The sequence below is a fragment of the Dama dama genome, chromosome 25 (assembly GCF_033118175.1).
Source record: "Dama dama isolate Ldn47 chromosome 25, ASM3311817v1, whole genome shotgun sequence".
Classification (NCBI taxonomy): domain Eukaryota; kingdom Metazoa; phylum Chordata; class Mammalia; order Artiodactyla; family Cervidae; genus Dama; species Dama dama.
Window position 1 is genome coordinate 18,624,355 of NC_083705.1, and position 23,141 is coordinate 18,647,495.

The window sequence follows — 23,141 nt, forward strand, 5'->3', positions numbered from 1 at the left end:
ATCACCAACCCTTTGTCTTCTCATTTGTATCTCCTGTTAAGACAGGGTCTCTGCCTGCTTTACTGACTACCAAACCTTCGGTACTAGAACATCTGGCCGATGAAGGCACTTGGCATATAACTGGCAAATGAATGAGTGAAGGATGTATACTTTTCTCCTTTCAAATTTTAGATATACTGATGTTCTCATACTGTTTCAAAATAGAATACATGTCAAAAGTCAGCTAAAATAAAAGATGTACGGGGAACTCTCTTTTTTGAATCTCACAACTTGCTCAGGGTGGCTGTTATGTGTTGAACTGTGTCCCCTCCAAAAAGGATAGGTTGATGTCCTAATCTAATCTCTGGGACCTCAGAACGTGACAGTATTTGGACACAGGGTCTCTGCAGGTATAATTAGTTAAGACAAAGTGACACTAGAGAGTGTGGGTCCCTGATGCGATAGGACAGCCGTGTGAAGACAGGCTCAGAGAGGTGGCCGCGTGAGGACACAGGGTTGAGGGGACATTTACACAAGTCAAGCAGGGTCAGAGACAGCCAGCCAAAAGCATCAGAAGCGGGAAGGAGTCCCCTACGGGCTTCAGGGGAGCTCAGTCATGCTGACCCCTCGACTGCAACTTCTAGCCTGCAGAACCGTGAGACACACTTCTGCTGTTTTAAGCTTGTGGTATTTAGTTAAAGCAGGCAGCCTGAGGAAACCAACAGCGGCCTTGACTTTGAATTCCTGCAAATAGTGGGGGAGGAGTAAATGGTCACCTGAGCATTGTGACCTACAAGCTTTCAATGACTTTCCAGTTTAGTTTCTGATAATGGAAAATATTTTCAAGAACATGCCCAGTCAACTCAGGAATGCTAGCAAAGTAAACAATAAAGGGCACACACAAAACAACAGGTAACTGAAATTTTAATAAACCTACGTATTTACATAAAAACTGCAAAAATCAACATTATAACATGGGTTTTCAAAGATTAACATTTACAATTATAGTAAAATATAGTTTCACAAAGTTAAATTTCCTTGACACGTCATTTCAGTATTAATCTGATTTTTTTTAAGCATCAGTGTTTTTCTTAAGTGAAATGTTAACATGGGACCCCAGTATATAAAACAGAAAGTAAAGCTGTTCTAGTTCATGAGGAGGGTTTCCAAGGGGGCCTCACACTTCCCTCAGTATCACCTCTTAAAACTCGTAGCACCCTAAGCATTGTCTGAGAACCGAGGACTGAAAATATTAACAATATACACTGAACGAGATTTCACTGACAAAGAAGAACTAGAAAACTTATTTGGGAACCAACACTTTGTAAACCTTTGCTTTTCCACATGTTTTTCTTTGGTTTTATCACCTTAGAAAATTCCTCGAGTGTTAATTATTTGAATGGCAGCTATATGAAGCCAACACTGTATTTCTGATTTGCTGCATTCTCCCACCTGATCTCCTGTTTTCTAAACATTTTTGCTTCTCCTTAATTTTATTTTTCCAAAGCATTGGTTTTATGTCTTACTACTTCTTACTTCCTTCCTACTACTTCCTTACTTCCTTCTCACCAGAAGTAAGGAGAAGGAAATGGCAACCCATTCCAGTATTCTTGCCTGGAGAATTCCATGGACAGAGGAGCCTGGGGGGCTATGGTCCATGGGGTCTCAAAGAGTCGGACACGACTGAGTGACTAACAATTTCACTTGTACTTCTACACCTGGGAAATAATCTACAAGATAGACGCTGCTGAATAGGATCCAATAACAATGATTTTTTAAAAAACATTTTTAAGGCAGTCTCTTGTTCACATTAACAAAAATAAAACATTTCTCATGAATAAAGCCTTAAAGTCAAGCTAATTCTTGGGATAATGAAGCATTCCAATAAAGCGAAGGGAGATTCTAAGTAAGATGTAACATCACAGGGCCTTAGGATGGATGTCTAAACAGGACAGAAAAAGAAACAGTAAACGCTCAGTCTTTCTATTTGAGGTTTAGAGGAATGGCTGGGCTGTGGGAACATGAAGGTGTGTACACAGTGATGTTGATTAAAGAAAGATAAGAAGGTTGCATTGGACCCCAGTGGGCACAGAGCCACAGGGAAGCATCTATTTAAGGCAACGTGTGTAAGAGTTATTTACAGGCCATGGCCTTGGGTTAGCTGGCTGGACTTGCTCATTAAGGTCCTTTCTTTGAGACTTGTTCTAGGTAGATTATTCACTTCACAAACAGGTCTGTATTTCACAAACTCTAGTGCAGTGCTTACAGAGTGCCCTAAGTGCTTACAAACATTAACTCATTTAATCCTCATAACAACCCTGTGAGGTAGGTACTATAATTTGCCCCATTGTACAGACGAGGAAACGGACACAGGCAGATTAAGCAACTTGCGTACGTTCATAAGGCTTGAAAATGTTGATCTCGGATTCAAACCCCTTTCAAGAGAGGAACTGACATCTTTGGCTAGTATGAGACGTTTGTCCTAAAAAGTCCCGGGAACCGGCCTAAGTAAAAAAGGAAAGAGCAGCACCAGGACTGATAACTTCACTTGATCATCACACCACAAGGAGAACTTCTTCCACTCTCAGTAAAGGCCCTTGAAATTGTTTTGAAATGCCTGAAATGCAATCACAAACTGTCTTAATGTGACACACCAGCTAAATGAACCAGAAGCTTATTCATGAGGCACTTGCTTCTCTATCACAGACACCAGCATAAAAAAAGATAGTAAATAAATATTAAGCATGATATAAAAAAGTTGGTTTCAAAGAAGTTTTAAGAATAATCCTGTACATCCCAATTCATTACTTTATCATATTCTTGAATCCTTTGCTTTATGTGAGAAAGTTTATTCTTCAGATAATCACAGCGTTCTTTTTTTTCTAGAAATGTAGGGTCCTGGAAAAGAAATATAGCTGTTAGGTCAGCCACCGGCTTCCTCAGAGAAAACCACAGCAACACACATTGTTACCCAGAAAATGGCCTTTCATGGCAGATTTCAAAATCTGCCCAACCAGAATAATAGGAAGTTGTCTACATGTACTTCAGTAGATTTTATTTTTTAGAATAGCTTTTGGTTCACGGCAAAATTGAGTCAGAAGTAGAGAGCTGACGTGCCCTAAACTTGAGTAGTTTAGAATACATTAAAGGGTAAACCATGGATTAATAAAAGCACTCCTCAGCCTCCAGTGATTTGTGCAATTAAGTTAGGGATGGAATCAGAAACCTGTAAAAGAACTTAAATCGTTGTGAATGAAATGTGGGTGAAGAGCTCTGTACGGGGGCTCATTTCCCTGGCTTCCTAAAGCAGGACACAGCAGAAGGTTCTCAGGACAGAGAGGAGAACAAGGGCGCCCAGCAGTCACCCATGGCTCCTAACAAGGAGCATCTTAAGAAACACAAAACAAGAACTACTTTAGCTACAACAACCTGAAGTCTGTCAGTCATCACCACTGCGCCTGGTAAGGATATACCATAAGAAGGAAATGGTTTTACTCACATTCTTTTTTTTCTTAAACTCTTGGTGGATTCTTGAAATTCTCTCGTGTTCCTAAAAATAATATATTGTATATGTGAATGAAAATACTTGCAGTTACTCAGATCATATCTCAAGAGGACTTCCCTGGTGGTCCAGTGGTTAAGAATCTGCCTACCAATGCAGGGGGACATGGGTTCGATCCCTGGTCTGGGAAGGTCCCGCATGCCGCAAAGAGCAGCTAAGCCCGTGTGCCACAGCTCCTGAGCCTGAGTGCTGTAACTACTGAAGCCCAGGTGCCCTAGAGCCCGTGCTCTGCAACAAGCGAAGCCACTGAAATGAGAAGCCTGTGCATCGCAACTAGAGAGTAAGCCCCCCCTGCTCGCCGGAACTAGAGAAAGCCCGCAGGCAACAACCAAGATCCAGCAGAGTGAGGGAAAAAAAGAAAGAATGTCTCAATAGTACACTGGGTACTGAGCACTGAGTACACGCTGGGAGATGAATAGGCCTGGCTGGCAGACTCCTACCCATGCAAAGTTCAGCCTGTGGCCCAGAAGTTCACTTTTGTGACACAATTAATATCTCCACTTTGGATAAAGCCTGGAGGAGACGGGGAGACCAAGTGCGGCCCTGTCGTTTGGCTACTTACTTGCCAAGTGTGGTAAAAACCAGAGGAAATGACTACTGTCGGGATTATCCTTGGAGCACTCAGTCTCTCTGCGCCTGCTGTAATCAGGACCCTCCCACCGCGCCAACTGCAGACCCACAAGCCTGAGCCCCGTTCACTCACGCAAAGCCTACAAACCCGAGACCATTGGGCCTGGGCTTCAAGACCACACAAGACAGTCGGGTTTCTCGACATCTGTCTGTCAACCAGCCTGCTATTCCCAACCTGCACTGATCTAGATGCTTGGCACCTGCTCCTCCCTTCCTCATCTAAACTTGGTCACCCTTCTTGGAACTGTGGACCTTGCCTGTTCACCAAGTGGTACTAAGTGATCCTGGACCTGCCTTATGTGCTGGATTCCTCCTGGTTTCCGGTACAGGCGTCTCTTAGCCAACACCTTTCCATCACTCCAAGACTGGGAAAATGTCACTACTCTACACATTTGGCTTGGAGAGCTCATAATTATAACTCATTTAAATGTATGTGTTAAAGTCTGGTCAAAACAAAGATGCCCAACTAACAGAGGTCACAGGAGAAGAATATGCATATCTACATATAAAATATGAATGTGTGTGCTAAGCTGCTACAGTTGTATCCAACTTTTTGCAAACCTATGGACTGTAGTTCTCCAGGCTCTTCTGTCCATGGGATTCTCTAGGCAAGAATACTGGAGTGGGTTGCCATGCCCTCCTCCAGGGGATCTTCCCGACCCAGGGGCTGAAGCTGCGACTCTTATGTCTCCTCCTTTGGCAGGCAGGTTCTTTACCACTAGCGCCACCAGGGAAGCCCCATATAATATGGATATATACTCTATATACATACATTTGACATTTATTAAAAAAGGCTGTATGAGTTTTAAAAATTTCAGTGACACAAGTGGTAGATTAGATTAATACACTCTTTTTATAAAGGATAAACGTTCCTTTACACACAAATCTGCAGAGCAGCATTATTTATAACAGCCAAAACATGGAAACAATCCACTGTCCATTGTCTGATAAATGGATAAAAAAATGCGGTATATTCATACAAAGGAGTATTATTATTCCACCACAAAAAATAATGAAGTATTGATTTCTGACCCAACACTGATGAACCTTGAAAACATGAGGCTACACAAAAGAAGCCAGATATTAGAGGCCAATCCCCAGGTGCCGCAGTGGTAAAGGATCTGCTAATACAGGAGATGTGCATTTGATCCCTGGGTTGGAAAGAGCCCCTGGAGGGGGAAATCGCAACCCACTGCAGCAAACTTGCCTGAAAAATTCTGTGGACAGAGGAGCCTGGTGGGCTACAGTCCATGGGGTTGCAAAGAGCTGGACACGACTGAGTGCCAGAGCATGCACACACATTATATTACCGCACTGAAATCTTCAAAATAAGCAAATTCACACAGACAGAAAGCATCAGTAGTACTCAGTGGTTGGAGAGAGGGGAAATGGGGAATGAATACTAAGAGGTATGGGTTATTTTTTTCTTGGGGGGGTGATAAATATGTTCTAGAATTAGAGTGGTAATGGTTATACAACTTTGTGAATACATTAAAGCCAACCAGGGAGTTTCCTGACAGTCCAGTGGTTAGGACTCTGAGCTTTCACTGCTGAGGGAATGGGTTCAATCCCTGATCAGGAAAACTGGGATCTTGCAGGTTGTATGGCATAGCCAAAAACCCCCATGAAAATCCAAAACAAACAAACAAAAAAACAAAACCACTGAATCAACACTTAAAAGCAATACATTTATGTTATGTGAATTATATTTCAATGAAATGTTGGGTGAAAAAATGCCATTGATTATGAGGGCATCCTAATTTCCCAGATATTAAAATGTGAAAAAGACAAAACATTCAAGTATGGGTCTCCTATGACTGCCGTCTCCACCCTCGCTTTCCTTTCTGCCATAACCACGGTCATCGGGCTGAGGCACGAGCCCTGCAGCTCACACGTGCAGCCTCAGATCCACACTCCACCCTTACCCGCTGCGCTCTCTGGGCCTGGGGTGCTAACTGCTCAGCTGTGACTTCCCCGGGAGAATCGAGGCCCCTGGCGGCTCCTCTACACTCCATCCACCATTTGTGAATAAACCCTCCTCAAACTATCTTGGTTTGAGTGTGCTGTCTGTCTCCTCTGACACCCTAATTGACTCAGTATGTACCTTAGGCAAATTCATATTTTACTTAAGTAGGAAAATAAAATACTGTTTAATAATCGAAAGCAAAAGACATTAAAGGATATACTTCGAATTGTCACCCTGAAGATCTCAAGTGACTTCCCCAGACAGCAGATGCATGTGGTTATGCCTTCTCTACATTTCGGACAAAGTCAGAACTCATCCTTCCTCCATCGGAACTCCTCCCCAACAGTGCAGGCCCTCACCTGCTGGTTTTCTGAATGATGCGGCAATCTGCTCATCACGGCATCCAGCTCATCAAACTTCCTCAGGACAGCCTGAACTTCTGCGGAGAGCTCTTTGTACTCTGCAAACTGGTCCTGGAACACAGCTTTATAGCGTTCTCGCTCATCATCTGTCTGAATCATAGGGTATTTCCTGAGGGAAAAAAATAACCCAAAGTTGAAGTGTGGCCAAGATGGTGGAGTAGGAAGAGCTCACCTCCTTCCATGGCCACAGCAAAATTACAACTATTTAGAGAACCACTATTGATGAGAAAGGCCAGAAGACTAGCAGAAGGTATTTTCTACAACTAAAGATGCTTACTAAAGAAGCAACCACAAGATGGGTAGGAGGGCAGAGATACAGTAAAGTCAAGACCCATACCCCTGGATGGGCAACCCACAAATGGGAGGATTAACTACAACTGCAGAAGATCTGCTCAAGGAGTGAGGGGTCTGAGCCCCACCGTGGGCTCCTCTGTACTGGGAACACAAGGCCCCAGAATATTTGGTGTTGAAGGTCAGTAAGCCTTACCTTCGGGAGATTCTGAGGGCTGTGGCAAATAGACTCTACCCTTAAAAGATGCACACAGGTTGGATGCATGAGACAAGTGCTCGGGCCTGGTGCACTGGGAAGACCCAGAGGAATCGGGTGGAGAGGGAGGTGGGAGGGGGGATGGGGAATACATGTAACTCCATGGCTGATTCATGTCAATGTATGACAAAACCCACTTCAATATTGTAAAGTAATTAGCCTCCAACTAATAAAAATAAATGGAAAAAAAAAAAAAAAAAAAGATGCACACAAAATCTCACACACTCCGGGATCCAGAGCGGAAGCAGTAAGTTGAAAGACGCCTGGGTCAGACCCACCGCGGATCCTGGAGAGCCTCCCAGACAGGCAAGAGGCAACTGGAACTCAGCCTGAGGAAACAGTCACTGACAGCAGCTATTCTGTGGCGCTCGTTCTACCACGCGGACCCTGGTGCCGTGGAGCGCCATTCTGTAACCCTCCCTCTGGCTCACTGGCACAGGGACCACGCCCTGCCGCCAGCCTGTGAGCACCAGTACTGGGATGCCTCAGGCCCAGCAGCTAGCCAGGTGGGGTCACAGTACCACTCACTAGGGGGCCAGGTGGGCCCGTCCACCAGAAGACCAACATCAGCTCTAGGACCCCTGGACCCTGCAGCCAGAGACCCCAGGACCCAGCTCTGCCTACCTGTGGGCCAGCACCAGCCCCAGCACCCGGCCCCACCTACTAGCGGGCGCACACCAACTCCAGGACCCCGGGACCTGGCGCCACCCCACCAGCTGACTGGCACTACCCTTGGGATCCCTTGGGCCCCAGGTTTCCCATCGGCAGGCTGAAGTCACGGGACTAACCTCCCCCCTCCCCAACCTGTCCCCTGGCCAGACCCTGGCATACCCACCAGCACCAGAAGACCAACCTCAGCTCTGAGACACTTTGGGCCCCTAAGCCAGCTGCCCTGGGACCAGACACCAGCTTTGAGACACCCTGGACCCCACAGCCAGCCATGTCAGGAACTGGCCTCACTCAAGCAGGCTGACCCTAGATCTGGGCTCCCCAGGGCTGCCACCACCAGCCCTGGAAACCAGCTCTGCCCATCAGTGGACCAACACTAGCCCCAGGACCCCCCAGGACTTCACGGGCATCAACCTTATGACCCAGCCCCACCCACCAGGGGCCAGCAACCTCCACACAAGGCCGGGCCTGGCAACAGGACTAGGAGGCAGCCACGCCTATCAGACCATCCTCGGCAGTCAGCCTGCCGTAACAGCAGGACCCATGCCGCCTGCAGAGGCCACCGTGAGAGCACGCAGCTCTGGTGGCTGGAAGGGAGTGCGCTGCGGGGACACACAGGACATCTTATACAAAAAGCCGCCACTTCACGGTCAAGAAACAAAACCAACCAGCCAGATACACAGAAACAAAACCAGCAAATTAGGCAAAATTAAGCTACAGGAACTTATGTTCCAAATGAAGAAACAAGATAAAACTCCAGAAAACCAAGTAAAGTGGAAATAAGCAAATTACCTGATTACCCTCATAAAGATGTTCAAAGACCTCAGGAGAAGAGTGGATGGACAGGGTGAGAAGTTAGAAGTTTTACACAAAGAGTGAAAAAATGAAAAGGACATCAAGCGCAGCTGAAGAATACAATAACTGAAATGAAAACTCTTTACCAAAAAGGAATCAACAGTAGATAAGATGACACACAGCAACAGATCAGCAAACTGGAAGACGGAGCAATGGAAACCACTCACTTGAGCAGAAAAAAGATTTAACAAAAAAATGTGAGAATGGTTTAGGAGACCTCTGGGGCAACATCATGAATACTAACATTCACATTATAAGGGTCCCGGGAGAACAGAGAAAGGGGCAGAGAAAATATTTAGAGACATAATAGCTAAAAACTTCCCTAGCCTGGGCAACAAAGGGAAAGCAACAATTTATCACTGGCATAAGGCAATCACATGACATTTCAGAAGAAACTCTGCAGGCCAGGAGGGAGTGATAGAATATATTCAAAGTGATGATAGGGCAAAGAGTTGGACAAGACTGAGCAACTGAACTGAACTGAACTGAACTGATGATAGGGAAACATCTAAAACCAAGAAATATTCTGCCTGGTAAGGCTTTCATTCAGATATGATGGAGAGTTCAAAAATTTTACAGACAAAAACAAACAAACAAAAAATTTTACAGACAAGCAGAAGATAAGATTTAGTATCATTAAACTAGCTTTATAATACATGTTAAAGGAACTTCTTTTAAGTAGAAAAGGCCACAACTAGAAACCTGAAAATTAAAAAAAGAAAAATCTTATTGGTAAAGGCAAATATACAGTAAAGGTAGTAAATCAGCCCTGTATAAAGCTAGTAGGAAGGTTAAAAGACAAAAGCCATAAAACCATCTGAGTCACCTATAAGTAGTGGTTGCCAGAGAGGAGAGAGGTGGGGGAAACAAAGAAATTGGTAAAGGAGACTAACAGGTAAAACTTTCAGCTGCAAAATAAATGAGTCACAGGTATGACGTGGCCAGTGCAGGGAATATAGTCAGTAACTATGTAGTATCTTTGTATGGTGACAGATGAAAACAGACTTATCCTAGGGATGATTTTCAAAAGTATAGAAATATTGTACCATTATGTTATGTACCAGGAACTAACATACTGTTGTAGGTCAATTATGCTTCAAAAGCAAACTCACAGAAAAAGAGATCAGATTTGTGGTGACCAGAGGCGTGGGTAGGGGAGGAGGAAGTTTAGGGAGAGAAAATTGGATGAAGGTCATCAAAACCTATGAACTTTCAGCCATGAGATAAATAAGTATTAGAGATGCAATGTACAACATGATAAACACAATTAACAGTGCTGCATGTTATATATGAAAATTATTAAAAGAGTAAATCCTAACAGTTCTCATCACAAGGAAAAAATTTTTTCCATTTTTTAAATTTTGTATCTATATGAGATGATGGATGTTCACTAAACCTACTGTGACAATCATTTTATGATGCATGTAAGTTCGTGATTTCATTACACTGTAAACACTAAACATAAACAGTCTTGTAGGTCACTTATATCTCAAAATTGGAAGAAAATAAAATCAAAGTGATAACTTTTTCATTAAAACAAGAGGAACAGGAAATCAGCTTATTACTTTATTCCTCAATGACAATACTGTACCTTCAATTCAATATACTACCTCTCAGGAAACAAACAACTGTTCAAATATAATTGACTTTAAGCAGAGTATTAACTTGGGGATGAACAGAAAAATGAAATTCCAAATGGAACCTCGCTATCTCTACCTCAAAGAAAAGTAAATACTCACGCCACGTAGTCTGGCATCACGATCGGTTTGGGGATGTGGCCTGGGGGAATATGTCCACTCAGAAGTTCAGGTTTCATTTTTGTTGCTCTTAGTTCTTTAAAATTAACTTCTTGGTCTCTCTGTCTCTCACAACTGGTGGCCATATCACACTACAGTTAGAAAAAGAGGATTTATTTATAAACAAAAGCAAAAAACAAAGCAAAAAAAATCTCAACTTTATTCTTAGAAGAATAAAGACCCAGCACAGTCAAAAATTAATAAATAGTAATTAAAAAAAAATCTAGTCTCATTAAAAAAAAAAAAGGAGTAGAGTGCTTGGGGGTCCCACTGGGCAGTGCCCAGAATACCAAGCAAGCTGGAGAGGCTGGTGGATTCCAGGAGAGGGGTTTCCACATTACAGATGATGGGGTAAGGTACAGAGAGATTCAGTGAATTCAAGGTCTCACAGCTATGAAGTGACAAGCGATGATGAAAACCCTGCCCTTTCTAGTTAGGACTGCTCTCACTGCTGAGAGCCCGGGTCCTGTGAGTTGCATGGCACAACCAAGGGGAAAAAACCCTCAGAAACAGCACTTTTTGACTTTTTGGTTCTTTAAATGAATAACAGGAGGAAATCAGTTTACTTAAATGTATACACTCAATCCTAAAGTTCCCTGAAGCTCTGGTTGCTCTGCAATGCTTAGTTGCTCAGCTGTGTCCAATTCTTTGCGACCCCACGGGCTGTAGTCCACCAGGCTCCTCTGCCCATGGGGATTCTCCAGGCAATAACCCTGGAGTGGGCTGCAATTTCCTACTCCAGGGGACCTTCCCAATCCAGGGATCGAACCCAGCTCTCCCACACTGTGGGCGTATTCTTCAATCACTGAGCCCCTAGGGAAGCCCAAGAAGCACACTAGAAATGAGGCTGTGATGGGCGGAGGTGGGCAAAGGCACACTGCTTTCCATGACACAGAAGCAAGCTCCCTCCACGCCTCCCTTGGGTCTTTGGTTCGTGCTTGCTGAATAAAATTCCATGAGCTGAGAGTGGCTGGGGAGGGACCCTAGTCCATTGAAAACAAAATATGAAATGGGAATTTAAAACCTTGCTCTTTACCTGGTCAGGCAGCTTTGAAAATCCTTTGTTTCCTGATTTCTCTCTCAGAGGCTGCCTTTGAGGTCTCATTTAACATTAGCTCATCACGTGAAAAACTTCCAACTGTTAACTCACCAAATAGTGCAGCCCATGGATAAGCCCAGATTAGACGTGGAGGCTGCTGACTCTCCCTGGGGGAGGGCTACCGAGATGGGAAGCCTGCACCCAGGCTGGGCAGAAGGGGAAAAAGGGCTCCTCTGCAGAAACGATGCCCAACCACTGGCCCCAAACAGCAGGAACGCGAGTGGAGAGCAGAAAACCCAGAGGAAACGAGATCAAACAAGACTATTGCAGGAAACATATTCTGAGGTTAGCATCTATTCCGCTTTGTTCCTTGCTGGTCAGAAGGCCACTTCTTCATCCTGTTGAATTCTTTAATGCTTAATCTTGAAAATCCAACATGGTATTAAAATCAGGGGAAATCTTTTGGCTTAAATAAGTGAATTTCCATTTCACGGCATCCCTTTTTAGCTTCTAAATATTTAACAACCTGTTTTCCCTGACAGCTGCCTGAGAAGCGTCCAGGGAGCACACTGACCCACTTAGTCAGCAGCCCTGGGGCAGGCTCAGATTGCCTGGTCAAAATCACGAATTCTACCCAGGCAGTCGTGTTGGACAGGAGAGTCCATGTGGGGGTCCCCCCTCAGTCAGTCAGTTCAGTCACTCAGTCGTGTCCAACTCTTTGCGACCCCATGGACTGCAGCATGCCAGGCTTCCCTGTCCATCACCAACTCCCGGAGCTTGCTCAAACTCATGCCCATCGAGTCAGTGATACCATCCAACCATCTCATCCTCTGTCATTCCGTTCTCCTCCTGCCCTCAATCTTTCCTAGCATCAGGGCCTTTTCTAATGAATCAGTTCTTCGCATCAGGTGGCCAAAGTATTGGAGTTTCAGCTTCAGCATCAGTCCTTCCAATGAACATTCAGGACTGATTTCCTTTAGGACTGACTGGTTGGATCTCCTTGCAGTCCAACGGACTCTCAAGAGTCTTCTCCAACACCACAGTTCAAAAACATCAATTCTTCAGTGCTGAGCTTCCTTTATAGTCCAACTCTCACATCCATACATGACTCCTGGAAAAACCATAGCTTTGACTAGACAGACCTTTGTTGGCAAAGTAACATCTCTGCTTTTTAATATGCTATCTAGATTGGTCATAGCTTTTCTTTCAAGGAGCAAGTGTCTTTTAATTTCATGGCTGCAGTCACCAAGTTTTTTCAAGCTGAAGCTATTCATTTTCCTTACTTGCCCGTCCCTAATTCCAAGAGTCACCTTTTCATATAAAATGGAGTTCTAAGAACTCAGAATATTTCCACACAGACTATCTCATCTGCTTTACGTTTTTTCCCCCTGTTTTTATGCTCTTAACATTCTCTTTCACTCTTTCTGGGTGAACCACACCGATCATCAGTTCAGAAAATCTCCTGGGGAAAAAAATCTAGAACTAGACAAGACACAAAAATGAGAACCTCTTCAGGCTTTCACAGGAAGGAAGTTAGTTGGACTCCAGCCCTGGGATACACCACTCTCAAACAGTACTCCAGATTACAAACACATGGCCCCAGATTTCACGACCTTTCTCTGCATCTAGCAAAAACTAGTCTTGTCACAGAAAAGCTTTGCTGTGAGGCAAGAGAAAGCAATTAAGCCACGGAGTAAATAATGTTATGGATATAATTACTAAGTTTTTCAAATAAAACATGGGCTGGATGAATACATTGTCAAGTTAGAAATGGGGAGAGTCAGACGTGTTTCAGGGTGCTTTTGTTCAATTTCTGATTGTCCCTCCCTATAAGTGTATTTGATGTTATGATGCACAGATCCCAATCCCAAAGCCACACTATTACTTTTTATGCCCAAACTAGATTTTTTAAAAGTATTTATTTATTTATTTGGCCGTATCAGATCTTAGTTGCAGCATGTGGGATCTAGTTCCCTGACCAGGGATTGAACCCAGACCCCCTGCATTGGGAATGTGGAGTCTCAGCCACTGGACCACCAGGGAACTTCTCCAGGTTAGATTTTGACTTTTCTAGTTTAGAAATCTGCTCAACACTTAAAGACTTAGAACTTCTTTCTGTAGAAAACTGATGATCCATTTAGCTTACTCTGATTGTCAGTCACTGAGTCTAACTGAAATGTACATTCTGATGCAATTAATGTTGAATAAATAAATGAACATTTAAAATGAACTAAAACACAAAGGAATCAGGAAGTTAAAACAAAGTACAACTAAAAAACAATCAAAATACCACACACACACACACACACACACACACACACACAAAGCAGTCTTGCTCTGATTCTATGAACAGTGTTTAAACTAGAGGTTTGTAACGTTAGGTCCACACTGTCCTGTGAGAGAGAAACTCTTCAGTATTCTATGGATCAGCCATTAGTATTAATACCAGTCTCACTTATCCCCATGGGTGGTCAGTCAGGACTGGTCAGATATCCCTTGATTTCTAAAGATTTATGGATATCCAAGAAAACCACAGCAAGGCTCAGTTGTAATTCAGATGACTTCATATACATGTCAATAATTTAATGCAACTGACCCTTTAAAAACCATGGCTAACTACAGATCCTCAAAGTTGCTTTGATCAGTGAATAATGTTGAATTTGAGATATTATCATTCATAAATTGATTTCCATAGGAGATTACATAGAAACACAAATCTGTGAGTTATTTAGTTTTGTACTTCTTGCTTGCTTGCTCTCACACTCACACACACTCACTCTATTAATCTTTTGTCTGTGTTTTTAACTAGATTTGTAAGCCCCTGGGAAATGGAGATAATGTCCCTTGTTGTATCCATATCACTGGCCCACAACCTGTCACGTGTTTGTTCAATGAATGAATTAATGATGACACCAATGTTTTAATCATGATTGCTGAGACAGGCTGTTGCTCATCCACTTAATAAAGTCCTTAATTCAGCATGAACAAAATGTCTTTAAATAGTATTAATATTTGTATGTTATAAAATAATTGAGAACAAAGTAAAAAAGAACCTCATCAAAGGTATTTTCAAAATGAATGCACTTAACAAAAAAGAACTTAAAGAAATTAGCAACCCGATAAAAAACAACTGGACAAGATATGAGCAGACAGTTAATAGGTAAGAAAATGCAACATAACATGAAAAAGGCTCAACCTCACTCCTAATAAGAGAAATGCAAATTACAACCACATTAGTGACGTTTCCCACCTACCAGGTTGACAGATGTTAACAAATTTCCTAACACTGTGTGGTCACCGTGTGTGGTGAGGGTGTGAGGAAGCCTGTGGTGCTGCTGGGGATAGAAATTGGTAGATCTTCTGTTGGGTAATCTGGCAGTCAAAACAAAAATGTACATGCCTTTTGATCCAGAAATTCACTTCTCAGAATTTCAGTGTACTTGTACATATATGAAAGGAAGTATGTATGTGTATGTAGTCGTGTGTATAAGGTTATTCACTGTAGCACTATTTTTAATAGTGAGAGGTTGGAAACAACTTACATGTTACTATATGACTAAATGAATTACAGTCTAACCATAAAATGCAATACTCCATAGTTATAAACCAAGAATGCAGAAGTTTTCTATGTACTAATAAGGAAAAATCTTAGAAATACATTGTTAAAGTGAAAAAATAAGGGATATAACAGTAGGCATGGTATGCTACCGTTTGTGTAAAAGAAGGAGTTGAGCAAATCGATGCCTGTCCATCTAACACACTTCTGAAAGGAGACACAGGATACTGGTAACACTGGCTGCCTCCATGGGAGAACTGGGAGGCCATCATACAGGGATGGGAGAAGGCTTTGTGAGAGATCCTTTCGAACTTTGAATCAAGGGAATACACTTCCCTTTTAAAGAAACAAACAAATCTGAAGGTTGGATTCTTAACTTCTTGCTTAGAAATAATGCCTAGGGACTTTCCTAGTGGTCCAATGATTAAGACTCCAAGCTTCCACTATAGGGGGCACGAGTTCAATTTCTGGTCCAGGAACTACAATCCTGCATCCCATGTGGCCCCCACCCCCCAAAAAAAGGAAAAGAGATAATGCCCAATATCTTGAAAAAAGAACTTTTCAATGAGGTAAAATTATGATTAAAATATATTAAATTATTCTATATATACAAATAATTATAATAACAGCATCTCAGTTAATCCCCTCAAGCAAACTTGTGAGGTAGAAATTATTATTATCTCAATTTTACAGATGAAGAAACTGAGGCCTGGGAAGGTAAGTATCTTGTCTACCGTCACAGTTAGTAAATTGTGGTATAGGGATTTCTTTCCCAACATGACAAAATTTGGCATCTGAAAGCAACATGACAAGTATAGGCAAGAATGGGGAAGAGCTGAAGACACTGAAGAAAATTGGGGAGAATCGCCTTCATTAAAAAAAAAAAAATTAAATATATAATAAGAACCAACTATGTTCACTTGCAGAAGCTTTCATCTAACAAAATTAAAAGATACTACAAATAGCCTTGTCTGATTTAGCCCTCTTAGTATTAGGAAAAAGCTAAAAAGTCCTATTACGAACTTAATGCAATAGATACACTTTTACAGGCAGATGATCTACAAATAGACAAGAGAGAAAACTGACAAATCTAGAGATAAAATATGGTGTGGACTTTGTTCTTACCATTTTCCTTTTCGATGGCAATGATGGCTCACTTATCTGGAACAGAAAGAGTTAAAATGACTGTTAAGAGGTATGTGAAGCTGCTGAACAAATAGTTTTGTCCCTTTGCATTTATAGCCCAATTTCAATTTTATAGATACTGATTCTCTACAGATGGAGTCCCAACTCTTTTGGCCACATTTTGATGGACCAGTGGAGAACCAGAGGAGGAGGAATAACTGTGATTCCCTGTCAATCAGGATTAGAAAGCAGAGCTGGCAATAAGGAGATGGTGGCGATGATTATGGAGTTGCCTTAAACTACTTAGAGATTTTATTTATTCTTGAGTCCCACTACCTCACACAATTAAAGAGTTTGGGGTGGTTACATTATTAATTTTATAATTAAAAAAAAAAGCTACACGCCAGTATGTCTTAACATTTAGGAAGTTACAGAAACACAAACAGGCATCAGAAGTGATTCAAGTTTAATCAACCCTTACACAAAGTCTTATAAAAACAAGCTTCTGTTAAGAAAAGGAAAAGAAATAAAAGAATTATATGAATAACAGCCATAATAATGTAGAATTTGAAGTGATTAAGTGATTAAGAATTTAAGTGATTAAGAACTCATTATTAAATTACATAAAATTATAAGGATGTGTTTCACTATCTGATTTCACACTGATTAGAATTTAAAATTCTATACTTTGCATACACAGATGTAAAACTTAAAAATATGCTTACAATACTGAGATAAATTTGTAAACTCCAAGAAAAGTGGGTTTCAGATTTCATTACAGATTTAAACGAGCACTTTGCTCTTGCAACTGAACAATTATGCTTTTTATTAAGTCTTACCATACTAAGGAATCAAGATTGTTCTTAAACTTAATGATGGGACATTTACTTTACTGAATATGTTGTTATTCTTCTTTATAGAAATTCAGAAACTGTGTCTCTCTTACGTATTGGACAGACAATAGTGCAATCAATGAACTATGTATTACATTACAAATCTGGGGTCTGCTTACAACGTCACACAACAGTGACATGCCAGAGTGGGTTATCTGGTCAGAGCATGTCAGTTACTGAGTGAGGCCTTTGGAACTTCAGACCATTAAAAACAACAATGACAGCTTTGTTTTGAGAACTATAGGTATTTAAGGAGGGAGTTAATAGCAGAAAGAACAAAGATGGTGAAATCCCTTACCTCCTGTTGCTCCATGTATTCCCTGTGTCTCCGAGCCGCCTCGTGCCTCCACAACTTTAGGCAAACCAAAGCACCAATGAGATAGACAATCATGGTGACAAAGAGGAAGATCATGGCTGCTATCTGTCCTCCTTCCACCCGGCAGAATCCTGCGTTCACTGGCGTGTTAAATAGCGGATAGTAGCAGAGTCCCCCTCGGTTGGTATCGTTCACATAGACTATGGCTGCGGCCATGTACAAAATAAACAAGGAGACATTGATTCCAAATTCAGTGAGGGGCCACCAATTTGAGTCCAAAAGAATGGTCCGATAATACATGGACATGCCAAGCACCAGGAGGATGATGGTGGTCACCCAGGCCAAGCCAGCAACCACAAGGACAAAAGCGGTTTTGGGGCCACTGTAGTAATAGCCCCCGTAGGTACTGCCCAGGCCACCCACGCCTCCTATGCCGTAGGGCTGTGAATATCCAAACATGTTATACCACTCGCTGTCCTTGTGAATGTACGCCGTGACACAGGCGAAAACGCCGGCCCCCAGCAGCAGCTCGGCCACCCCCAGGATCCGCAGCAGGCCTGCCCACGACTTCATGTAGGAATACCGAAGGTGATACTCCTCTACCTTCTCGCTGTAGGTTCGAGCTGTGTGTGTGTGTCGGCCTAGGGATCCATAGGGATCGTGAGGAAACATGGCCTCAGTCTCTTTCTGGGAACGCCAGCTGCCTTCGGACCCACCGTGAGGATCTTTGCAGGAGTTGGGGGGTGAACGACGGTTTGATCTTGTGGGCGAGGCTGGAGGTGAACACTCCACTCCATCGGAGATGTATCTGATGTCCGACACCGGCTTATCCCACTCCGGGTCCTTTTTCTTCCCTCTGAAGAAGTTCTTCCAGGACTCAGGGACAAAGCGTCTTACAGGCTTGAGATCCGGCGCTATGGCCGGTTCCTCTGTGTCACTTGAGTAGAATTCTGGGCCGAAGGGCGGCTGTAATGGGAGAGGGGGTGGTGGCAGTGGATCAGCGCTCACGGCCAGCTCACTGTCTCGAAGAGTCTGGAAGGTTCTCACAGTGCCATCTGGATAGTCTGAGTCCCTTGGGACCTCATCATAGTGTCTGTCCCGATTCCTGGATCTTCTATCACTGGACGACATTTGTGATGTTCACACCTGGGGTCAGGATTAAAGTTATCACTTATGCTTAGTTATGTATCCCTTCAATGATGTTGGTTTTATTCACTTAGTAGCAAATGATCATATCCAGGAAACCAATATGATCATATCTAATCATTATGATATAGAAAATGACAATGCAACTATGTGTAACAATTACGTTAGCCAGGGATACAGAATCATTCTATGAGATTTTAAGGGCAATTAAAATCTTAAACCTTAGTTCTGGATTACAACATTTATAAGTCAAATTTACCTACGAGCCCTATAAACAACAAAATGTAAAAAAACAAAAATAAGACTAAATTTTAATGCAGGGTGCTAACACATTCCAAGTAGAGTCCATTCCTCAAATATCTAAATAAACATATTTAAGAGTTTGAGCATACCAAAATTTGATGGGTCAGCAAATACTCTTCACTTTCATTAGCTCAAGTCTGTTTTGGAACAGCCCACGAGAAGCAGTCTAGTAAACACACGGAGTGGAGAGCCCCTTTCCTTCCTAACTTGGCAAGTCATGTTTTCGGAGTCGCTTCTTCCACTCTAATGGGATAACGCTTGATACTAGAAAATTGACTTCTTAGAGCCACAGCAATGGCCATGGACATCACTCTTTGCAGAGCAATTATTTAAAGGTGATTTGCTGCAGCCATGGAAAGACTCATAAAGTATCTCAGAAGACTTGCCTGATGGTCCAATGATTAAGAATTTGCATGCCAGTGCAGGGGACATGCGTTCAATCCCTGGTCTGTGAAGATTCCATCTGCCTTGGGGCTACTAAGCCTGTGACCACAACTACTGAGCCCAACGCTTTAACCCTGTGAGCCGCAACTACTGAGCCCAAGCACCTAGAACCTGTGCTCTGCAACAAGAAGTCACATACCATTAACTAGAGAGTAGCCCCTGTTTACTGCAACTAGAGAAAGCATGTGTGTAGCAACAAAGATCCAATGTAGCCAGAAATAAATAAAAAAATCTTTTTAGAAGGTGGTGTCCAACTCTTTGTGACCCCATGGACTATACAGTCCATGCAATTCTCCAGGCCAGAAACTGGAGTAGGTAGCCTTTCCCTTCTCCAGGGCATCTTCCCAACCCAGGGATCAAACCCAGGTCTCCGGCATTGCAGGCGGATTATTTACCAGCTGAGCCACAAGGGAAGCCCAAAAAGCTATTTTAGGGAGTATTTAACACATCTGAAAAATAGAAAATATACTTTTTATCACACCTGATGATTTCCTTCAAGAAATCAATGACCTGGACACATATGCAAAAAGGAAACTATTTGCTATTATAACTACTATGTTTAAGGTACAATGCTCCTCTCCCTCAAACTGCTCATGAGTATTTATTGAAGACTCATTGGGCACATGGTATTGTACTTGGCACTGTAAAGGTCTCAAAATTAAAGCTGGTAATCCCACCTTTACAATGTTGAACAATTTAGAAATTCCTAAGGCTTTGTTTTTACTTTGTCAAACAGAGATCTATCACTCAAACAATTATTTACCAAGTACTGGTCATGCAGCAGGTTTGCTGAAGATGTATCAGTGAAAAAAGTTGATGGAAATCCTTGCCTTCATGCAGCTTAAATTCTGGGGATGGGGAGCAGGGATGACAGACGATAGATAAGGCAAGTGAAATAGATGCCAACGAACAAAGTTAGGAAAGAGGGTAAGAAGTGCAGTGCGGATAGGATGCTATAATTTTAAACAGAGTGGCCAGGGAATTCTTCAGAGAGAACAAGACCCCTGAATATAGAAACGAAGGAGAGGAGAGAAGACGCCAGGCAGGTATCAGGGAAGTGTTTTGGGCAGCTGGAACAGCTAGCGTAAAAGCCTTAAAGTGGGCGTGCCTAGCATTGTTGAGGCATGGAGGCAGCAGCAGCATGAGAGGGTGTGTAGTAGAATTGAGGCCGTCTGAATCCTTAGGACTTAAAAATCATTAGAAAGGATTTAGGTTTCTATTGGGAGTGAGATGAGAAGCCATTGGAAAATTTTCAGTGGAGGTCTGACATGATGTTATTATTATTTTTTTAAACAGGATCACTCTGGATGCTGTGTTAATAGTACATTCCAGGAGATAAGAGTGAAAAGAGGGAGACTGGCTAGGAGGTCACTAAAATACAGTTGATCCTTGACCAACACAGGAGTTGGTAAGGTGTAGTTGTGATTCCAAATCCATGGATTCAACCAACTGCAAACCACTCAGTACTGTATATACATTTATTGAAAAAAAAAGAAAAAAGTATCTCAATGGACCCTCAGAGTTCAAAGCTGTGTTGTTCAAGGGTACCTGTACTCCAATGGGCCATGGTGGTAGCAACAAAGATAGCAAGAAGAGGTCAAACTGTCTGTACAAGGAATTAAAATTTTTAATAAAGAAACTTCCAAACACAATAAAAAGTGGAAAGAATAGTATTGGGAGCCCTTATGTGCCAAATTAGCAACCTTCAATAATTATCAACTTATCAATACTGTTTCATCTATACCTTTCCCCTTATTCCTTTTGTCTAACCCTTTTGTCAGTAGATTAAAGCAAATCCCAGACATCAGATCATTTTATCTACAACATTTCTACACAGCTCCAGCTTAGTCCTTGGAGGAGCAACCTAAAGAGAGTCTAAGATACCTATTAAAAGCTCAGGCAAAGCTAACAAGTAGGTAGGCTGCCCACAGAAGTGTATATACTACCACAGACTAAATACAATCACCTGGGTATTGAGTGGAGCTGGAGAGGTCTAAATTCTGGCGTTTAGAAAATGCCTGAATGGGACACTCCAATTTTAAAGAATTAACTGTGAGTCTCAACATGGTGCCCAATGAAAAGTCGGAGAAAAAATTTAGTATAGAAAACAGTTTATATAAATGACAGCAACTAGCAGTATTTTTTGGTCTTTTATCTCTTTATCTGTAGTCTAAAAGTACTTAAATTCTAAGGATGCATAGTACTAGTATAATTCTTGAGATACAGTTTCCTAAAAAAAGTAGAGGCAAAAGCACAACAAATAACAAGCTTTACATATCCTTCAATATCTTTGATATACAGGCATTTAAGGGATACCAGTTTGGCAAAAATGTACTTCACTCTAATGGATCTAATTTATGCTCACTTCTGACGGCATCACCGACTCAATGGACATGAGTTTCAGCAAACTAAGGGAGAGAGTTAAGGACAGTCAGGGCTACATACATGGGGCTGCAGAGTGCGATGCGACTTAGCGATTGAACGACAGAAAGACTTGTGAAAAGTAGCTTATTTGAATTAGATCACCTTGGTGGTGGTTTAGTTTAGTCGCTAAGTCGTGTCCGGCTCCTGTGACCCCATGAACTGTAGCCTACCAGGCTCCTCTGTTCCTGGGAGTTTCCAGGCAAGAATACTGGAGTGGGCTGCTATTTCCCTCTCCAGGGGATCTTCCTGACCCAGGAATCCTGGGTCTCCTGCATTGCAGGCATATTCTTTACTGACTGAGCTACAAGGGAAGCCTTAGATCACCTTAAAAAGTCAAAATTCCAAATTTGAAGAAATGTGTAATAGCAAATTATGTGACTTTAGAAAGGTCCAGTCAGTTGTATTTTTACATTTCAACATCTGGAAACCCCTAGCATCTTTCAGGGTCTCACAGAGCGTCCAGTTAGAATCAGCACGCTGAGGCAGAAAGAGTTTTTGTTTTGTTCAAGCCCCCGTGCCCCGACTTCATTCGGGCCCTGATTTCTTTCGGTCTGCACATACCGTAGCGGTGATTAGGAGAAACGGTCCTCCCCAGGAAAGTGTTCCAGGAATTCGGTTGGTCACCTTTACACCACAGAATCACCACTTAGCTGGCTTTTAAAGTTACGCTGGGCCCCAGACACGGGCAGATTTTACACACTACTGGTTTCCAGTGGAAAGGGAACTGCGCTTTGAACCGGAGCCTCGAGCGGGTGCCCGGGAACACCAAGCATCCCCGTCGGGGTCTCTGCCCAGGCCGCGGCTCGTCGCTCCGCCCCCCGCCCCACCTATCTCGGTCGGTCTCCAGCTCCGCACCCCCAGGCACGCGTCTCCGCGCCGGAGTGAAAGTGCCCTCTCGGTCAAGATTCCGCCCCAAAGCGGCCGGAACTAAGTTGGGCCGGACCGGCCCAGGTCGGGATAGCCCAGCGCCCGGAAGCACCGAGGCTCCCCGGCCGGGGGTGGGGCGCGTCTCGCCTGGCACCTGTGTCCGCCGCAGGAAACCTGGCAGGCCGAGGGGCCCTCCCGCTTCCCAGGCCCCAGCTCTCCCCGGGGCCCGCACCCCTTACCGCGCCGGCAGCCAGCCTCGGCCGAAGGTAGTGGCGGGCCGCGCAGCCAGCGCGCGCGCCCAGGACGCTCCGAGGGGCCTGCCCCCCACCGCGCACCTGCCTGGGGTCCGCCGGCCCCTCCCCGCCCGCGTCCCGGTCACGTGGGCCCCACCCCTCCGGCCCAGCTCACCTGAGCGGCCACCTGCCAAAGCGCCCTCGCCGCCCGCGGCTCTGAAACCCAGGTCGGCTCCTGGGGCGGGGCCGGGCCGAGCTTCGCCCCGCCCGGCTTTGTCAGCCCGGACTCCCGCCTGGGGCCTGGGCGGGTCGGTTTCCCCACCGCCCCCCAACCACACCTTATAGCTGTAGCTTCGGATCAGGCTCCGC

At 43.5% G+C, this 23,141-nt stretch overlaps 1 protein-coding gene across 3 annotated transcripts; it reads right to left on the reverse strand.

Moving 5' to 3' along the window:
• Positions 1-886: 886 nt before the first annotated feature.
• MARVELD2 (MARVEL domain containing 2) lies at positions 887-23,015 on the reverse strand. 3 transcript variants are annotated; one of them, XM_061129611.1, is made up of 7 exons: positions 22,948-23,015; positions 17,338-18,501; positions 16,147-16,182; positions 10,370-10,518; positions 6,497-6,668; positions 3,479-3,529; positions 887-2,877 (listed from the first exon to the last, which is right to left on the reverse strand). In XM_061129611.1, exons 2-7 carry the CDS (start codon positions 18,484-18,486, stop codon positions 2,755-2,757), a joined length of 1,680 nt encoding a protein of 559 aa, XP_060985594.1. In that variant the 5' UTR covers positions 18,487-18,501; positions 22,948-23,015; the 3' UTR covers positions 887-2,754. The 3 variants fall into 3 exon arrangements, with proteins under 3 accessions (XP_060985594.1, XP_060985595.1, XP_060985593.1); XM_061129612.1 differs by lacking the exon at positions 22,948-23,015 and adding an exon at positions 22,779-22,900; XM_061129610.1 differs by lacking the exon at positions 22,948-23,015 and adding an exon at positions 22,234-22,540.
• Between the last annotated feature and the right edge of the window lie 126 nt (positions 23,016-23,141).

Coding starts and splice junctions, on each gene's coding strand:
- MARVELD2 (XM_061129611.1), bottom strand. CDS start 18,486: ATGTCGTCCAGTGATAGAAGATCCAGGAATCGGGACAGACACTATGAT. Junction 16,183..17,337: donor AATACATGGAGCAACAGGAG/GTAAGGGATTTC, acceptor TTTCTGTTCCAG/ATAAGTGAGCCATCATTGCC. Junction 10,519..16,146: donor TGCCATCGAAAAGGAAAATG/GTAAGAACAAAG, acceptor TTCTAACTGTAG/TGTGATATGGCCACCAGTTG.